Below are 17786 nucleotides of genomic sequence, written 5' to 3' on the forward strand. Positions count from 1 at the left end.
ATCATTAGATAAACTTTGTTCAGACACTTTTACTTTTTTCTTGTGTTTTAGATTTTATGTAAATGTTCTTCTGTCACAAATGCTGTAAGAGGTTCAGGTCCAGACTAGAACATGTTCCACCAGCAATCACTGCTGTAACTTAAGAAACATTGATGCAACATTGCTTTAATGTAACTTTGTTGTAACGTTGATCTAACGTAATGTTGATGTAAAAACATCTGAAACATGTTTTAACATCATAAATCTACTTTATATTATTACAGGTCATCTTGTGCAGAATTAAGTACCCAAAAAACTAAATCTATTGCATTTGAAACTAAATCTATAACACAATAAGTGTTCTCCAAAGCCTCTGTATGGTATTGAACATAAACAGCTGTGAGCACGCTCACACATTTCAGTTCGAAGTTCATCACAAATATTTAAATATTTGTCACATTCAGCTTTTTTCATTCAAAGCAACAATTGAGCCGATGGTTCCACAGACTGATCAAAGACACGCATCATGTGAACAGAAAGAAAAGTTGGGTGAGCTTTATTAAATGTCCTCTGAGATGATGAACGGGTGAGATGACACATTATTGCACCACGTTGAGCCCGATGTCACCAAAGGGCCGACAGCGTCGCCAGCTCTTAAAAATAGAAGCAGTAGAGAAAAATATGCCATCTGAACATTTCTCAGTCGTCAACCATCTTCTCATAAATAGATTTATTGTTTTGTCCGTCAATCACACCTTTTATGTACACATCATTAGGACAACCTTCCAGCAACAGCCGCGCATTTCTACAACAGCCGATCAGTCAACAAGCCAGGAAGCATCTTTCATCCTTTATGTTTCCTTTTGTCTGTAAAAGAATCAGAAATATCATCTTTGGCTCGTTAACTAACCTTCTCTTGTGACAAGAAGAAATGTACAGAATTGCATATATACATAGATACATACAGTCCGTCATAGATCCTGCACAGCACACATAAATACAATAAACCTTAAATACACACAGTGTGTTGTCTGCGTTTTCTTTTGAATCTGCTGACACATCGTCTCCCGCCATCTTTAGCGTGTTCAGACGGCCAAAGCGAGGGTGCAGTTTGCAGTTTAAAGGGAGCAGGGTGGGAGAGGCGTCGTGCTGCTGAGCTTATACCAGACGAATATTTACACATTTGGAGCTTCAGTGCATAGTTTGAACTCAGCATCGCGATTATGTGCAAGATATGAAACCAGGCGAGGCGAACGAGAGCAGCAGCAGAACGATGAGATTCAAAACAACACGATTATACAGTAGTGTTAACTTATGGATATGGCTTCCGGTACCTTCTTAGGCAATTCAAGTTTTCTTTCCTCGTCTCTGAAAACAACAAACCGTCGGCAACAAGCGAGGAGAGAATCGTACGTTAAGGCTTGATTCACCGTAAAACATTTAAAGGAAAAGATCTGCTGGAATCCAAGAGAAGCTCAGTGCGTTCAGTCTGAGAAACAAACAGGATGTTACAGTCTGTGGAGACTCCAGCAACAAAGCGTGTGCTGGGATCTCTTTAGCATAATCTTTACCTTAACATACATGAACAAGTGTTCAACGTCTGTATGTGTAGCGCCTGTGATGTCCCAGCATGCTTTACAACATCCCAGTGTGGCCGCGGGGCTACAGGGCACCGGTGAGGCACATGAGGACCAGCAGGTGTATCGTGAGCAGGTAACCCAGGAAGAAGTATCGAGAGCGGGCGCGGCTCGTCAGCAGCCGCGAGAAGTAGAGGCTCCGCCCCCGGAGCCAGCGCCGGCACGCCACTGCGCCGCCTTTCACCTGGAGGAACAAAACGCAGAGCGATCAGAGACACGAGGTTGAAGGGTCCATGCAAACGCTAAGCATCACTCATCACGGTCGTACCTTTCGTGTTATTAGAGGCTGGTTTGGGTTGAGACTGAGAGCTTCCCACTCCTCTTCTGTTTCCATCTCGATACTGAAGTCTCTGGAACTAACACGGCAAAACAAAAGCATCACTGTTGATTATTTACAGTAAAGCTTCAGCCTTCTACTGGACGGGTCGGGTGACTTCGGTCAATATTCACAAACGCATCGTGCAGGTCGTTGAGTTCATGTTACATAAACCATGAGCACCAAAGTACAATCCTTTCAGATGTACCTCTATGGCATCAAGAGACCATTCAAAAAGAGGAGACTACCGACCTCTGAGGCATCTTAAAGTCTGAATATGTGTTCAGTACTTATTATCTTATTATTTATACTCCTTTAGAGTCCTTTAGACTCCACTATTGGAAACACTTGTGGTCACTTGGAACAAGTGTTCCCATTTCTTTCATGATTTATGGCTCTATAACTGTTATTCTGCACTAAAGATGTGTGTGAGTTCTCTCTACTTCTAGCCATGATCGTACTTTTATTTATATACGGTATATACATATATATATATATTGCAGTGAAAAACCAGGTGACAGAGAGTAACATATGAAGCATAAAATGCTCTGAAACCTCTTGGGGTTCAGAGGGTAAACTGACATAAACATCATGTTGTTGGGTATGCTTGTTTTCGTTACCTTGCTGGCTCAATAAAAGTGTCCCCACCTGTCTGTTTGGCTTTCACCTCTTTTCTTTGTCAGAGCACCAAAAAGGCTCGTAGCTGACGGGCAAGTTGGTATGAAGAGGATTAAGAGAGGTGCTGTGCTGTAAGACGAACGTCCTGAACTATCTCGGAGCTACATGAGATGAATGATTTGAATGAAAAAGCCCTGGTTGTCAATTGGCGTTTTATGGTGTGTGTGTGTGTGTGTGTGTGTGTGAGAAGCAAAGACAGAGACAGAGAACGAGACAGACAGTTCAGTGACCTCTTCACTCCGTCCTCAGTAAGACGCAAAGCCTCCTCAGCCGTCTCCCTCCTCGCTCTCTCTTCAGTCAGACTCTGCTCCAACTCAAGCAGCCTGAAGACACACATTAAGAACATGTTTCAGTGAACCAATCACACATAAAGAACATGTTTCAGTGAAGCAGTCACACATAAACAACATGTTTCTCATGTTTCAGTGAACCGGTCACACATAAAGAACATGTTTCAGTGAAGCAGTCACACATAAACAACATGTTTCTCATGTTTCAGTGAACCGGTCACACATAAACAACATGTTTCAGTGAACCGGTCACACATAAACAACATGTTTCAGTGAAGCAGTCACACATAAACAACATGTTTCTCATGTTTCAGTGAACCAATCACACATAAACAACATGTTTCAGTGAACCAATCACACATAAACAACATGTTTCTCATGTTTCAGTGAACTAATCACACATTAAGAACATGTTTCAGTGAACTAATCACACATAAACAACATGTTTCAGTGAACCAATCACACATAAACAACATGTTTCTCATGTTTCAGTGAACTAATCACACATAAAGAACATGTTTCAGTGAACTAATCACACATTAAGAACATGTTTCAGTGAACTAATCACACATAAAGAACATGTTTCTAATGTTTCAGTGAACCGGTCACACATAAAGAACATGTTTAGTTCCGTCTCCTCACCGATCTCGGAGCTGACTGGCTTCAGCGGTTTCAGCCATTGTGGAGTCGTTGCTCCTCTCCTGAGGGGCTCCGGGTGCAACCTCAGCAAACACTGACCCCTGGTGGTGGAGACGCAGCATTACATGTAAATAAAGAAATCTTTATTGTCTGCTTTGATTGGCTTCATTTCATAGCATGACAATACAGAGAGACAAGAAACAAAGGGAGGGGAAGTACACGATACAACTTCAGGTTATCTACCTGAGACTGAACCTGGTGCTCCAGCCAGTGGCAACGATCCTGGGCGTCCCTCAGGGTTTGGGAGACGGCTTTCAACTGAGCTGCAGCAGCACCTTTCTCCTCCACCGCCTGCTGCAGCTGGAAAGGGGGTGAGGGGGAGGAAGAGGGGGAGGGGGAGGAAGAGAGATTTTGCACATGAACATGGCGATGCAGCAGTCATTTCATCTTTTCATTATCCTCAAAGAACTGTTTTCATTCTAACTTCAGAGGTTATGTCGTCTGTAGAAAGAGCAATAATCAAATAAATATCTTGTAATAATAAACGTTTATTATAGTCAAACAGCTTGCTCCACCGCCCACATCACTCAGTTTGTGTCTGCACCGCCAGCGTGTTCAGACGCGTTGCGTTTGAGGGACGTAGGAGAGCTCAGCTGTTGCCGTACCTTCAGGTTGAGCTGCTGGGAGTACTGGTCTCGCTGCTGGATCTCGTACAAGCAGCGCTGCAGGTCTCTGTGGAGCTGGATCCTCTCGGCCTCCAAGCGACTCACCGCCTCGTCCGCTCCGCTCCGACCGGCCAAATCAACCGATTCCTGTTGAGGGGAAGGAAAAAATAACAAGATGGAGGACTGAACAAAACGAGCTTAAACGTTTGTTTGTATAGAATCAAACTGGTTTGAAAAACAAAAGAAAAACAACCTAAATCTCAAACAGTTGAGTGCAAAATAGTATTTTTTAGGTTTAACTCACCTTGACTGGCAGCGTGTCCTTCCTCTCTACGTCAGATCTACAAAACAGACAAAACCAACCTTTAGTATCATAAGAAAATATATTTAATTTCTCACGTGCGCTCGCGGCAGTTTGGGCGAATATCAAACGTCCCGGAAGACGTTCTGGGAAAGTCCAGACCTGTGAGTTGTAGATGAGGTCCGCCACACTGACAACACTACATGCATCAACAGGGTCGATCTAACACAGTCACACTGCACTTTAAATTGAAAACACAGCAGTTGAATTGATCTTATCTCCGCTCTACTTTTACCTCAGCTCTGTCGATCCTTGCTGGTAGCTGCTGATTTCTCTTTCATGTGGAACTCTGTGAGTTTGCTGCAGTTCTTCCACCTCCTGCAACAACATCAACGTCTTTAGTCACAAAGATCAAACTACTCATCCTCGACTAAATGTTTTCAGACTGAACTTCACAGACACAAACACATGAGCATCCCAACACAAAACAAAAGAAACGCCACCATGCAAGTCAAAGCGCTGATGGATGAAACGATGTTGACCCTGCATGCTTTCTTTCTGCAAAATGAAACAGCGCAGAGAGGAAGTGACAGCCAAACTCAAACCACAGCGGAGGACTTCACTTACCGGCCCTTCCTTCTCACTCTGGAGGACACTTCCTTTTGACTTTCCCGTCTCCGGACTCGACCCTTGCCTGGACTCAACCGCTCTTTTGGCCCCGGCCAGCTCCTCCATCAGCCGCTCACGGTCGTTTTGGAGGCTGGCCATGGATCTGGAGAACGCCGACAGCTGCCTGCTGAACGTGTCGTTCTCCAGGATGACCCGCTTCAGCTCCTTTTCCTTCTCCGACAACTCCCTCGACAGCTCATCCAGCAACTTGCTCAGCTCTGCGTGCGCGTCTCTGTTCTCTAAAGCTGCTGACTTCCGAACAAGGACGTCCCTCTGTTTGGCGAACATCGCCAGGTCGGACGTGGCGTCCCGCAAGCCGCGCTCCACCTTGTTCAGGGCCGCCCGAGTCTCTCGGAGCTCCTCGTCGTATCCGTTTCTCAGGATCTTGAAGTCCTCGATGAGCTGGTCTCGGTCGTTCTGCAGAGCGGCCATGGCTCTGCACATGGACTCGTTCTGAGCCTTGGTGTCTTTGCTCTGCGTCTTGGCCTCTGATAGCTGCTGCTCCATCTCCAGCAGCTCTGTAGCGAGCTCCGCCGTCCTCAGGTCCGCCGTCTCCCGCTCGGTCCTCATCAGCTCCACCTCGCGCTCGAAGGCGTCCAGCTCGCTGTTGTACTTGTCCTCAGCTTGCGCCAGGTTTTTGTCCGTTTCAGTCTCCACCAGCTGCATTTTTTCCTTCAGCTCATCAGTCAGGACCTTCTGAGCAAGAAGCTTCTGCTGGAGGTTGTTACATTCAGCCGCTTTGGCTGCGACCGCTTCCTGCAAATCAGAGATCACTTTGCCTTCATTCGTCGCAGCTCGTTCTTGTTTTAGAGTTAACAAGTCAGCCTCCAGACTGGAAACCTGAGCTTTGAGTTGAGAGATCTCTGCTCTTAAAATATCACTCGCCTCTCCCTCCTTTTGAAGGTCCAACCGAGATTCTCTGTGCTGCTTTTTGGCAGCAGCTTTTTGGTCTTCCAGGTCTTTGATCACATCCTGCTGCTTCTTCAGCAGCCCCTTCAGCTGGTTGTCCTTCAGGAATAAAACCTGATTCAGATCCTCTCTGTACCGGACCAGTTGAGCCCTGAGCATAGCGTTCTCTGAGTTGAGATCATCCATTTGATGTAACAGCTTCCGTATTTCATGTTTGAGGCCTTTGGTGGCGCCGCCCTCCCCGTCAGCTGAGCCGTCTTTCTCCTTTAACCCTAACTGGCTCTTTGCTTCAAGGATCCTGTATTCTGACGTCAGTCGCTCCCGTTCGCTCTGTAGAGACACCATCGAGTTCTTGAACGACTCCATCTTAGCGGCCGCCTGCTCCTTCATCTGCATCGACCGGTCCACTTTAACTTGCAGGCTTCTCACCTTTGCTTCGAGGCCTCTCAGCTCTTTGTCGGCCGTCTCTCTCTGGTAGCGTGATGACGCCAACCTGTCCTCGTACACGGCTGACTGGGAGCGATGATTAGCCTGGAGTTGTTCCAGATATCCGGACATCTGTCCGTCTCTGCAGGACAGCAAGGAGGAGATCTCGGCGTCTTTGCCGTGGAGGAGTGTTTTCAGCTGCAGAGAAATCCCCCCCTGCTTCTCAAAGTCGGCTTGAACTTTGTCATTTAGAGACCGTAAAAGGAACAGCTGAGCGTCCGAGTCTGCGTTCGTCTTCTCCACCTGCTGCAGATTTAGCTGCGTTTGGGAAATCACGTCTTCCTTGTCTGCGAGCTGTCGGTTAAGCATGTTTTTATCTTGTTCGATTCTTTGGGCGTGAGCGCCGAGCTCCCTCACCTGTGCGTCCATGAGCTCCACGGTCTCGGAGAGCTCAGCGTTGCTCGCGCTCAGGACAAACAGCTGCCTCTGCTGCGCCGCGGCAGCGACGGAGTATTCGCTGAGAGTCCTCTCCAGTCGGGACTTGGTCACTCGGAGCTCATTCACCTCTTTGTCTTTCACTCTCATGTCCTCCAGGAACCGCTTGATCACGAAACCCTGCTCCAGGAGCTGGCTGTCCTTCTCGTGTAACGTCTTTTGGTACAAATCACTCCAGCGTTTGGAAGCATCTGCGCCTTGAGGAGTGGCAGATAAAGCGGACATCTTCACCTCGTTGGTCTCAGCTGATCTCTTCAGAGTATTAATCTGAAGATCCTGAGAGTCTAAGTGCTGCCTCAGCTCAATCACTTTTTGACTTTCTTTATCTCTCAGGTCCTTAAGGTCTTCTATCTGCTGTTGTAACATAAACTGATTCTCCAAATAAGAATTGAATTGTTTGTCATCTATACTTGGTGAGGATGTTGTGATTTTGTGATCCTCAGATTTGTTACTTTCCTGCGAGATGTCCAGAGCCAGCTGGTCTCGTTCAGACTCAACACCCAGGATCTTCTCCGTGGCCTCCTGGAGGAGCTCCTTGTGTGTCGTCAGCTCGGCTTCAACCAGTTTACTTCTCTCCCCCAAAGCCGACGTTTGCTCTGAGCTTTTCTTCAGCTCTCTCTCCAAGTGTTCACAGGCTGACCGTGAGCTCTTCACAGCGCTCTCCAGATCCAAGATCACTTCCTGGTATTTAATGCAGTTTTGCTGCAGGTGATTTATCTCGTGGTGCTTCTCTCTGAGCAGCTCTTGCAGTTCTTTCTTCACGTTCTTGGAGCCCTGGCTGCCCCTCTGAACCATCTTGAGCTTCTCCTCGAACTCTCGGACCAGTTTGAGCTGCTCCTCCTCTTTTTCTTGGCGAACTCGACCGCTCATTTCTTTGCTCGCCGCCAGCTGAGAGGACAGCTGCGTGTTTTGGGTTTGCAAAACGGAGACGGACTCGGTCAGTTCATCGATACTCTCGGAGTTTTTCAGGATCACAGTTTCCAAATACTCATTTTCATTTTTCCCCTTGTCTGAAATCTCTTGAACGTTTTCAAGCTCCTCCTGTAGAAGAGACTTGTCATCCTCCAAGATCCTCACCTTCTCATTCAGGCTGACGCTCTCTCGGGTGTGTTTGTTAATGACATCTTTGAGCTCTTTAATGTCGTCGTCTTTCTTTTCCAGCTGCAGCTCGTGATCGTTCTGCATCTTCTCCAATCTTTCACAAAGATGTTGCTTCTCTTTTTGTAACAGATTGTTGATTTCCAACTGAGCGCCGAGGTCTGATTTCTGGGCCTCGATCTGGGCCATCAGGGAATTATTCAAACTGAGTGCTTCGTCAAGTTTGAGCTGCATGTTGTTTGTGTACGTGTTTGATTCAGAGTGCTTCTCTTCCAACGAACGGCTCGCCACTTCAAGCTTTTCTGCCAGTTGGTTATTTTCAACCTCCAATTCAGTGAGTTTCTCTCCGAGTTTGCAAATCTCCGCCTCCGATTGTTGATCTTTATCAGTCAGCTCGCACGTTGCCAGTTTGTGGTTTTCCTCGAACTCAGCCAGCTCTTTTCTAATTTTCTGATTCTCCTCCTCCAGCTCCTCCATCTTCTGCCGCTTCTCTTTGGAAAATTTGTGCATCCTCTCTTTAATTCTCCCATTTTCTTCCTCCGTCTCTCGAGCTCGCTTGTCCAGAATCTCCATCTCGGTCTCATGTTTGTGGATTTTTCTGAGGGCTTCCTGCCGGTCTCGTTTAGCCCCCTCCAAAAGCTGTCTCATCTTGTCCATTTCACTGCTCACGTTCTCATAAGCCTGAAGAAGAGACTCGTACTCTTGCTTCAGCTCGGCGTGCTTGGACTTCCACTTGGACAGCTCCTCCGTCTGAGAGTCCTTCAGAGACTCGAGCTGGCAGGAGAAGGCTTGTTTCTGCTGCGTGATGCTTTCTATGGTTAGTTTCAAGCTTTCGCAGGTGGCTGACAGGCTGCGATTATCGCTGAAGACGCCATCCGCCTCGCCGCTGAGCTCGTATTTCTCCCTGGCCAGAGACGACACGGAGCTTTCCAGCTCCACGTTCTGCTGTTTTAACTTCAGCACCGACGACTCCAGAGAGCGGTACTCAGCTTCTTTGGCGTCATGTTTGGCTGACATCTTTTCTACTTCTTCTTTGAGCGTTGCGTTTCCCTTCAAGAGCTCTTTCCTGGAAACTAAAGCTGCTTGAAGTTTCCTGGTTAGGAGAGCAGCTTTGCTCCGGCTGTCCTGATCGTTCGCTTTGGTGCCGTCGACTCCAGATTTCTGAAGCTCATCAGCCTCCGTTCTCATCTTTTCAACGGCACTTTCATGCATTTTAATTTGACGCTGCAATTGCAGTTCGAGTGCAGATATTAGTTCTTCCTTTTCTGAAACTTGAGCCTGAGAAACTGACAAGGCATCGTCTCTCTCCTTTAGTTCCACTTCAAAGTTTTCCGCACATCTGCCGGACGAACAGGGGAATTCTTTGTTCACGTCCTCCTGTTTGTTTGTTTGAAGCTTGTTTTGATGGAGCTGCTCAGTTACTTTCTCCTTCAGCTGCTCATTCAGTGCCGTCACCTCATCTCTGAGTTCACAGATTAATCGGAAAGCATTTCCATTTTCTTGCTTTAAGAAATCCAACTTCGTTTGTGTTTCAGAACAATGCAGTTGTGCTTTTTCAAGCTCCTCAGTTAAAACACTTTTGTCATCACTGAGCTCCTGCTTTGTTTCTGCTGCTGTCTTTTCGACGGCTAAAACTTCCAAAAATTTCTGTGACACTAAAGCCTCAAGTTCCACTTTCATCTGGTCACTTTTCTCCAAAAGAGCCTCGTTCTGCTCCATCAAGAGTTGATATTTTCCTTCATTTGCATGCATGTGTTCCAGTGAGACGCTCAGCTTATTCAATAAGTCCTGCTTCTCCTCTTGGCTCTTTAGTTCAGCAACTTTAATTGCTTCCAGATATTTCTCAACTTCTTCCGCTTTCTCTTTTACTTCTGCACGAGCTTTGTCTGAGTCCTTCTCTAGCGTCTGAAGTTTGGATTTCAGAGCATCTGATCTTCGCTCACCGACTACCAGAGCCTCGTCCTTAATCGCCATCTCAAGAGACAAGCTCTCAAATTTGGATTTAACATTTTCAAGCTCTGTCTGCAGGTTTGACAGAGAATGGCACTGGCTCTCCTTCTCAGCCAGAGACATCTTCAGATCTTGTAGAGTTGTATCCCTCTCTTCGACAAGCTGCCTTAAAGTGTCCAGCTCGTCTAGATCGGACAACGACCTCTGATGGAGTTTCTTCAGCTCCCTGACCTTCTCGTCAAAGTCCACCTGGACGGCGTTCAGCTCGTTCGTCTGCTGGCAGCGTTGCTCCAAGAGAGCCTTGTAGTCGTCTTTCAGCTCAGCCAGCTCTTGGGTTAACTTCTTTTCGCTCTCTTGAGCTTTCTTCAGCGTCTCTTTGCGTGCCAGCAAGGCAGCCTGGGCCTTTTTCTGTACCTTCGCCTTTTCAAGCTTCATCTGAACAAGCTCATTTTCCAAATCGACGGCAGAAGCAGCGGAGGAAGATCTGTCCTCCAAGTCTTCTTTGAACGTCTTGATTTCCTTTTGAAGCTCTTCTGATTTCTGCACCCAGCTGTTCCTGTCTCGCTCGTACGCCTCCTCCCTCTCAGCGGCTCTTGACTGCAGCAGCTCCACGAGGATGCTCTTCTCAGTCAGCGTCTGCAAAGTTTCCGACAAACTCACTTCTTTCTCACTGAACGCGGCTTGCAGCATTTGTTTTTCCGACTGCAATTGTTCCACAAGTCTTTCACTTTCTGTGTTGAGTCTGAGAATCTCTCCTTCCTTCTCAAGAAGTTTCTTTTCAAGAAGAGAACGGTTTTCTTGATACATCTCTGCAGTGGCCTGAGCTTGATTTGTTACCTCTTCTAATTTATCCTGCAAAAGTAATACCTCACTTTTATCGTTTTGGTTTTCATATTGCTCAATTTTTTTCAACAGATCCTTTCTTACAAGGAGAGCAGCCTGAAGCTTCTTCTTGGTTGCGTCCTTCTCTTTAGACACCTTGGCCACGTCACTCTTTAGATCGTCATTGGTGTTGATCAGCTCAAGCTTCTCACAATTCTTGGTCTCGAGTTCACTCAGAGAGCGTGACAGACGCTCCTCTAACTGCTGAGAGATCTCTTCGAGCCTCTTCGTGGAGGTTTCGTGTTCTCGCTCAACGCTTTCCAATCGTGCCGTCAGAGAAGTATTTTCCTCACCAAATTTCATTCTCTCATTTGAGGCAGATTCGATAAGTTGGGCGATGGATGCATCTCTGTCCCATAACTGCTGACTAAGTCCAGCGAGTAACTCCTTCTGCTGACTGCTCTGAACGCTCATACAGTTGATCTGCTCATCCTTTGCTTGTGATTCTCCGTGTAAAGAAGAGTGTTTGACAGCAGCTTCTTTCACCGTCTCTAACTCGGCATCCAGTCGAGTCTGCAGATGCTCCACCATCTCTTTCAAAAGAAGAATTTGTTGACCCTTCTCATCGTTACTAATCTCTCCTCGACTGAGTGTGCTCTGTGTTTTTTGTAATTGTGCAACAGTTTCCTCCAACTCATCTCTCAAAGCATCTACCTCGGACTGATGGCTTTCTTGTAATTGTTTTATCACGTCCTGTAAAGAAGCAGCTGATCTCTCAGACTCTTTGTCGGCACCAATTTTTCTCGCTACAAGTTTTTGCAACGCGTGTTCTGCAGCTTTTAGAGCCTGCTGCAAATTAGTGTTGTCATTATCCTTTTCCTGAACAGACGCTAAAACCTTCTCAAGCTGAATCCTGGACGCCGACGCCTCCGACTCTTTGGCGCTCAGCTGATCAGACCTCTGCCTGATAGCGGAGGAGGCCTCGGCTAGCTTCTCCTGCAAGCTGTCCAAGTCTCCTTTCAAAGCATTAACTTTAACATCTTTAGATTTCATTTCATTTTCAACACTTTTCAATTGTTCTGCAAGCAGGTTCCTATCCTGTTTCTCTCTATCCAGAACTAACAGCCACTCTTTCTCAGAATCCTGCAGAATCTGCTCTATCTTTTCTTTTAATCGAGAAACCTCTTCGTCTTTTGCACTAACCTTTGCTTGAAGGTTCTCCTTCTCGGACATCGTTTGCTCCATTATTAGGCTCAAGCTGCTGGACTGCTGCTCCATCTGGACCTGCGACTCTCGTACTTGATGATGTTTCCTTTCCAGCTCTTCCCTCTCCGCGAGATGTTTCCTAACCTCCTCTTGCAAATGTCTGTTTTCATTACTGACAGCCGTGAGACGCCTCTGGTGCTCCTCCTTTGACAAACCGATCTCCTGATTCAGCCTCTTGTTCTGCTGTTCTAGTTTCTGCATTTCTGAGACCAGCTGGGATGCGTGTTTGGCCTGGGATATGTACTGACTGTTAATTGCATGGAGAGCCATTTCCCTCTGCTCCAGGTTTTCCGTCAGCGCGTTCATTTGTGCCACGACTTGAAGATGTTGTGATTTGAGTCGTTCAATTTCGACGGTCAGCAGCGACACGCTGGCCTGATGGGAAGCAAAAGCTTCGTCCTTTTCCTTCGAAAGACTGGAGTTCAGGTCTTCGGTTTTCTGAACTTTGTGATGGATCCGAGATAACTCATTCCTCAGTGTTTCTATAGTCGTCTGACGTTCGTCACTGGTGTCGTCCAGTAACCTCCGAAGGTTGGACACCTCCTCGGTCGTCTGGGACAGCTGCTTCCTCACATGCTGCAGCTCCTCTAAGTTAGCCGTGTATTTCTCTTGAAGGTTGTTGAAGGCACTTTGTGTTTCCTCTGCTGAGGTTTTGAGGTTTTCGGACTCGGCGGACAGGAGCTGAATGTGACTCTGAAGCTGTGACACCGACTCTGTGCTTTCCATGAACTGAGACTTGAAGAGCAAAGCCTCATCTGCTCTTCTCTGAATATCCTGAAGAGACTTTGATTGGTCCAAAAGAGCCACCTCCTTTTCTTCAAAGGCCTTTTTGAGATTCTCCACCTCAGACATCTGAACCTGGAGGCTGCTGTTGAGCTTTGTGACAGATTCTTCGAGGTGGGACGTCTGTTCTTTCAAGCCCTCACACTCTGCCTCTCTGGCTTGTAGGTTTGACTTGAGATCCTCGACGGCAGCTGAAGAGTGACTCTGATATTCAAGACTCAGCTGTTCTTTTTTCTCCAAAGTGTTTTTCAGTACGGAAGACTCTGAAGAAAGACTGTCAACTTGTCCTCTGAGTTGACAGATGGACTCTTCAAGCTCTGAAACTTTTGCACTTAAACTCGCATTGTCATCTGCTTCCTGTTTCAGCTGCTCTTCCTGCTCAGAGATCCTACCGGTGAGTTGCTGGATCAGACTCTCCTGCTGTTTCAGGGAGTCATCTTTTCCTTGCAAGGTCAAGTGAAGCCTCTCCTTCTCCGAGTCTGCAGTTTGGAGTTTGCCGTCTCCCTCACAGACTTCCGTTTTGAGATGTTCAACCTCTTTGCGCGTTTTGGAAAACTCTGTCACCGTTTTCTGAAGTTCAGATTTCAACCTTGCGTTCTGCTCGCTCAGTGCTTGAATGTTGTCGTTAAAATCGACGATCTCTGCTTTCCTCCGGTCCTCATCCTGAGTCAGCTGACCGTTTTCCGCAGCGATTTTCTGCACGGCGGCCTTCAGGCCGGTCATCTCAACCTCCATCTCTGCAGCGCTCTCGTTCATGGCGCCGAGCTGACCGCTGAGCGAGAACACCGACTCGTTTCGTTTACTCAGCTCGTCCTTCTGGTTTTGAAACTCATCCCTCAAGTCTTTTAATGTCCGTTCTTTCTGCTCCATTATTATATTTGTCTCTTTCCTGAGTGTCTCTACTTCACTCTGCATCTGGGACACGAGGGCCTTCAGCTGCACCGCTTCATTCTGATGAACGCTGCACTCCTCTGCTTTCTGCTGAAACACGGCGTCTTTCTCCAGCAGCCCTGACCTCAGCACAGACCCTTGCTCCTGAAGCATTGACACAGTATCCTGAAGTTGCAGCAGTTGGTTCTGCTTCTCATTCAACGACGTGTCGAGTCGACTAACTTGTTCTCGTTGACTTTCAAGTTGCTCTTCTCTCTCCTTTAACGTTTTTGACAGAGACGCACATTCACTTGTTTTCTCAAGCAAACCTGCAGAGTTCGACTGTTCGCTCTCCTTGAGGATCTTTTTTAATTCGTCTTCTGCAGAAGCACGCTCCTCCTTTTCCTCCAACAGGCCATCGATTATCTTCTGATTCTCTGAGATTTGAATTTCCAGCCCAGAGTTGTGTTCTTGGAGTGAACTCCTCTGAGCGGTTAGTTCAGAAGCTGATTTGATGTTCTGTGCTAACTCCTCCTGGAGTCTCTCATTGCTTTCTGTGAAGCTGCTAATCTTCAGGCTGAAACTGGCGTTCTGCTCGAGAGTCGCTTTAAGCCGTCCATCGAGGTCAGACCGAACCTGTGCCTGCAGAGCGAGCTCCTTCTCTCTGGACTCACAAGCAGCACGGAGTTGGTGGTTTTGCTCCGTCACCGCCTGGATGTGGCCGTTTAGACCTGCCAGGTCCGTTTGCCTCAGTTCTGCTTCGGACTCCAGCTTCCTGGCGTTTTCCTCCATGACGCGGATCTGCTCACTCAGAGACTTGACGGTGTTGTTTGTATCGTCCACTTCCTCTTTGTGTTTCTGACTCTGTCGTGTCACATTTTTCAACGTTTCTTCTCGCTCCTCAATCAGCTGGCGAAGCTGTGAGCGCTCCTCATTTAGCGAAGCAGCTTCTGCCTGTAGTTTAATCACAATATGTTCCCGGTGTGTGATCTCGTTCTGCAAACTGTGGTTCCCTTCCTGCTTCTCTGTCAACATGGTCTCCTTCTCCTTTAACTCTGACTTCAGACTGCATTCCTGCTCTCGAAGCAGAGACAGTGTCTCCTGAAGCTGCGTCTGCTGCTGTTGTTGGGCCTCGACCTGCGACCGGTGATCCTGCTGGAGCTGGTCCACCTTCGACGACAAGCTTTGCACTTGCTGCTGCAGTCGCGTCACCTCTTCCTCTCTCTCCCTGAGCAACTGGCTGAGGTTACTGCATTCGTTGGTTTTTGCCAGCAGAATCTCTGAGTTTGAGTTCGTGCTTTGCTCGACAACTTTGTTTAACTCATGAGCTCGAAGAGTCAGATCCTCTTTCTCTTTTTGTAGCCCTTCAACTATCGAGTTGTTTTGTGAAAGCTGTGTTTCCAATGTGGACACTTTGGTTTGCAACGAATCCCTCTCAAGAGAAACTCCTGAGATAGTTGTTACGCTCCCGGTTACTTCCAGTTCGAGTCTCTCTTTCTCTTTTGTAAGACCGTCGACTTGAGTCTCAAGACTGTGGTTGAGTTCAAGAGCGGACGAAATCTTTTCACCAAGCTGGTTAACGTTCTGCTTCTGCTGCTGGAGCTCCTCTGTCAGCCCTTTAAGTTTCTCTTGCAGCTGCTTTTTCTCCGTCTTGATGCTTTTTAATAGATTTTTGAGTTTGGAGATATTTTCAGATTTGCTTTGAACTTCGCTGCTCAGTTTCTCGTTTTCTGAATCCCGGTTTTGCAGTTCGTTGTTGAATTTCTGCCTCTCGTCCTCGGCCTGTTTGTCAGTCGTCTTTAGTTGGTTCTCCAGCGTCTCTATGGTTTCCAGTTTCTCTTGAATCTCCTTCTTGATGTGCTCCTCACTCTGTGTTTGCTCCTCTAACTGTTTGGACAACGTCTGCATTTCCTGACTATGTTCTTCCACCTGTGCCAGCAGTTTGTTCTGTTCATCCTTGAAAGACTTCAGTTCTCTTTCGTACGTCTGTTCTTTCTCGCTCAGCTGCTGCTGTAGCTGCTCACTGCCGGTGTTTCTGTCCTTGAGCTGCAAAAGGACTTCTTCTGACTCCCGCTGCTTCTGTGTGGACGCAGTCAGCTGCTCTTTCAGTGAAGTGATGTTTGTTTCACATTCAGAGAGATGATTGCGATGGCTCACAAGCTGCTTCTGGATTCCCCCCTGAAGATCCAGGATAGTCCTCTTGTCCTCCTGCGTTTGCTTTATCAGATGTTCCAGCTCAGCCTCTCTAGATTCTCGTTCCTCTTTGGCCTTGAGCACCTCCTCCTCAGCATCCTTTACTTTCTCCACCAGCTCTGTGATCTTGCTATCCAGCGCCTGCTGATCTGAAGTCTGAGACTCTCTGATGACCGTGGCCTCCCGCTCTGCCTTACTCAGAGCGTTTTCTACACGAACCAGGTTCTCCTCTTTGAGTTTGATCTCCTGCTTCAGCACTGCGACCTGCTCCGCGTACTCCGCCATGTTTCCAGCGAGGGTTTGTATCTCCTCCTCCTTTTCCAACAGCGCGTCTTTGAGTCTGTCGATTTCACGCTCGCAGCCCTGAAGGTCGTGAATGAGCTGGGCTCGTTCTTCCAAGTGGGCGGAGTTTAATTTGTCCAGCTCCTCGTTTGTCTGATCGAGCTCCGTTTGTAGAGTTTCGATGGTGACTTCCTGCTTTTGTGTCTGAAAACGAGAAGATAAAAAACAATGAAGCATCGAGTGAGGCAGGAGGATTTTGATCTCTCGTGCAAAGCCATGAAAGATTACTGCATCTCATGTATTCACTATGGTCGTGTGACGGAGTGTGAACTGATTAAAGTCCCAGTGAAGCGGACGTTAGAGCGTCTTCTGTTACGGATACTCTGAGAATGTAATATTAATGTGTCAGTTCATAAATTCACACCTTCTCCTTCAGCACACTGAGCTTCTGCGTGAGGTCGACGACTTCTGTTCTCAGCTCAGAGCACTGTTTCTCTGAGCTGCTGCATCTCTTGGAAACGTTCTCAAGCTGCAGGGAAGAAACAAAACACAAACAATGAGATGAACCGCTGCAGAATATGAAATAGAAACTAACACGGAACGATGAGTCAAAGCTCTTACGGTGTGCTCAGCCTGAAGGAGCTTGTCAGACACCTCTTTGCACTGAATTTCTTTTTCACTCAGAGATTCTCGGAGGCCGCTGATGAGCTCCAGTTTCTCGGACGTCTTGGCCAACGTATTCTCCTTCTCGATGAGGGAGCTTTCCAGGCACTCCTGTGTGTCACTGAGTCTGAAGAACACGATCACAAAGCGTTGAAACAAACCCAGTTAAAACATTCAACAAATACCTGTATCAAACACCAGGCTGTATGCAGCAACGTCAAGAAACACAGATACTTGTAGCGCAGAGGACAGAGAGGTTCTGTCCGTTACAAAGAGGTGGAATATTCTGCAGTAATGAATGTTCAAGACAGAAGTTTAAAACATGTTTGAAGATCAATTCAAACAAACAGAATTATCTCCTCGTGGTTGTCAAATGTCAGTTAACATCCATGAAACAGAAACTGAGTTTCTCTGAAGATTCCCTGCCCTTGAAGCTGGGCCTCCAAACTATTACAGTAGGTCTTTAATGCTTGTGATACCAGGATATGAAGGTAGAAGTACAGCTTCAATCACAGCTCTGTGTATCCTGCTCTACTCCAACGTGATTAGAGGAAGAGAGGCTGGAGGAGCTCACCCTTTGAGCTGCTCGTTGAGACTGCTGACCAGCAGCTGGTGGTTCTCTGCGTCTCTGCTCTGTTGACTTCGGAGGCCGGCCAGCTGGCTCTGCAGTCTCTCCGACTCGTTCTGTGGAGGCAGAAGAAGACGGATATCAATGAGTAAAGATTAAAGAGCGGCGGACTCAGAACAGTCTCACTGCACACAGACGTGGATCACAGCAGAGAGCTGGAGAGCAGCAGCAGAGGAGAGCTGGGATCTATGGGAGCTGTTTCTACAGTCATTACAATATTTGATATC

At 47.2% G+C, this 17786-nt stretch overlaps 1 protein-coding gene across 1 annotated transcript in view; it reads right to left on the reverse strand.

The window, feature by feature from the left end:
* Nucleotides 1-508: 508 nt before the first annotated feature.
* The window catches only part of LOC142934175 (uncharacterized), a 44836-nt gene continuing 27558 nt past the window's right edge, over nt 509-17786 (reverse strand). The window contains exons 18-30 of the mRNA XM_076078610.1: nt 17506-17615; nt 16890-17058; nt 16693-16797; nt 11569-16472; nt 5133-11505; nt 4801-4883; nt 4509-4545; nt 4205-4351; nt 3783-3899; nt 3543-3640; nt 2841-2933; nt 1885-1972; nt 509-1800 (exon numbers count right to left, since the gene is read on the reverse strand). Coding sequence (XP_075934725.1) covers nt 1642-1800; nt 1885-1972; nt 2841-2933; nt 3543-3640; nt 3783-3899; nt 4205-4351; nt 4509-4545; nt 4801-4883; nt 5133-11505; nt 11569-16472; nt 16693-16797; nt 16890-17058; nt 17506-17615 — 12483 coding nt within the window. The 3' untranslated portion in view covers nt 509-1641. The remainder of the gene's footprint in view (nt 1801-1884; nt 1973-2840; nt 2934-3542; nt 3641-3782; nt 3900-4204; nt 4352-4508; nt 4546-4800; nt 4884-5132; nt 11506-11568; nt 16473-16692; nt 16798-16889; nt 17059-17505; nt 17616-17786) is intronic.

The sequence above is a fragment of the Anarhichas minor genome, unplaced genomic scaffold (assembly GCF_050575085.1).
Source record: "Anarhichas minor isolate MPS153535 unplaced genomic scaffold, ASM5057508v1 ptg000067l, whole genome shotgun sequence".
NCBI lineage: Eukaryota > Metazoa > Chordata > Actinopteri > Perciformes > Anarhichadidae > Anarhichas > Anarhichas minor.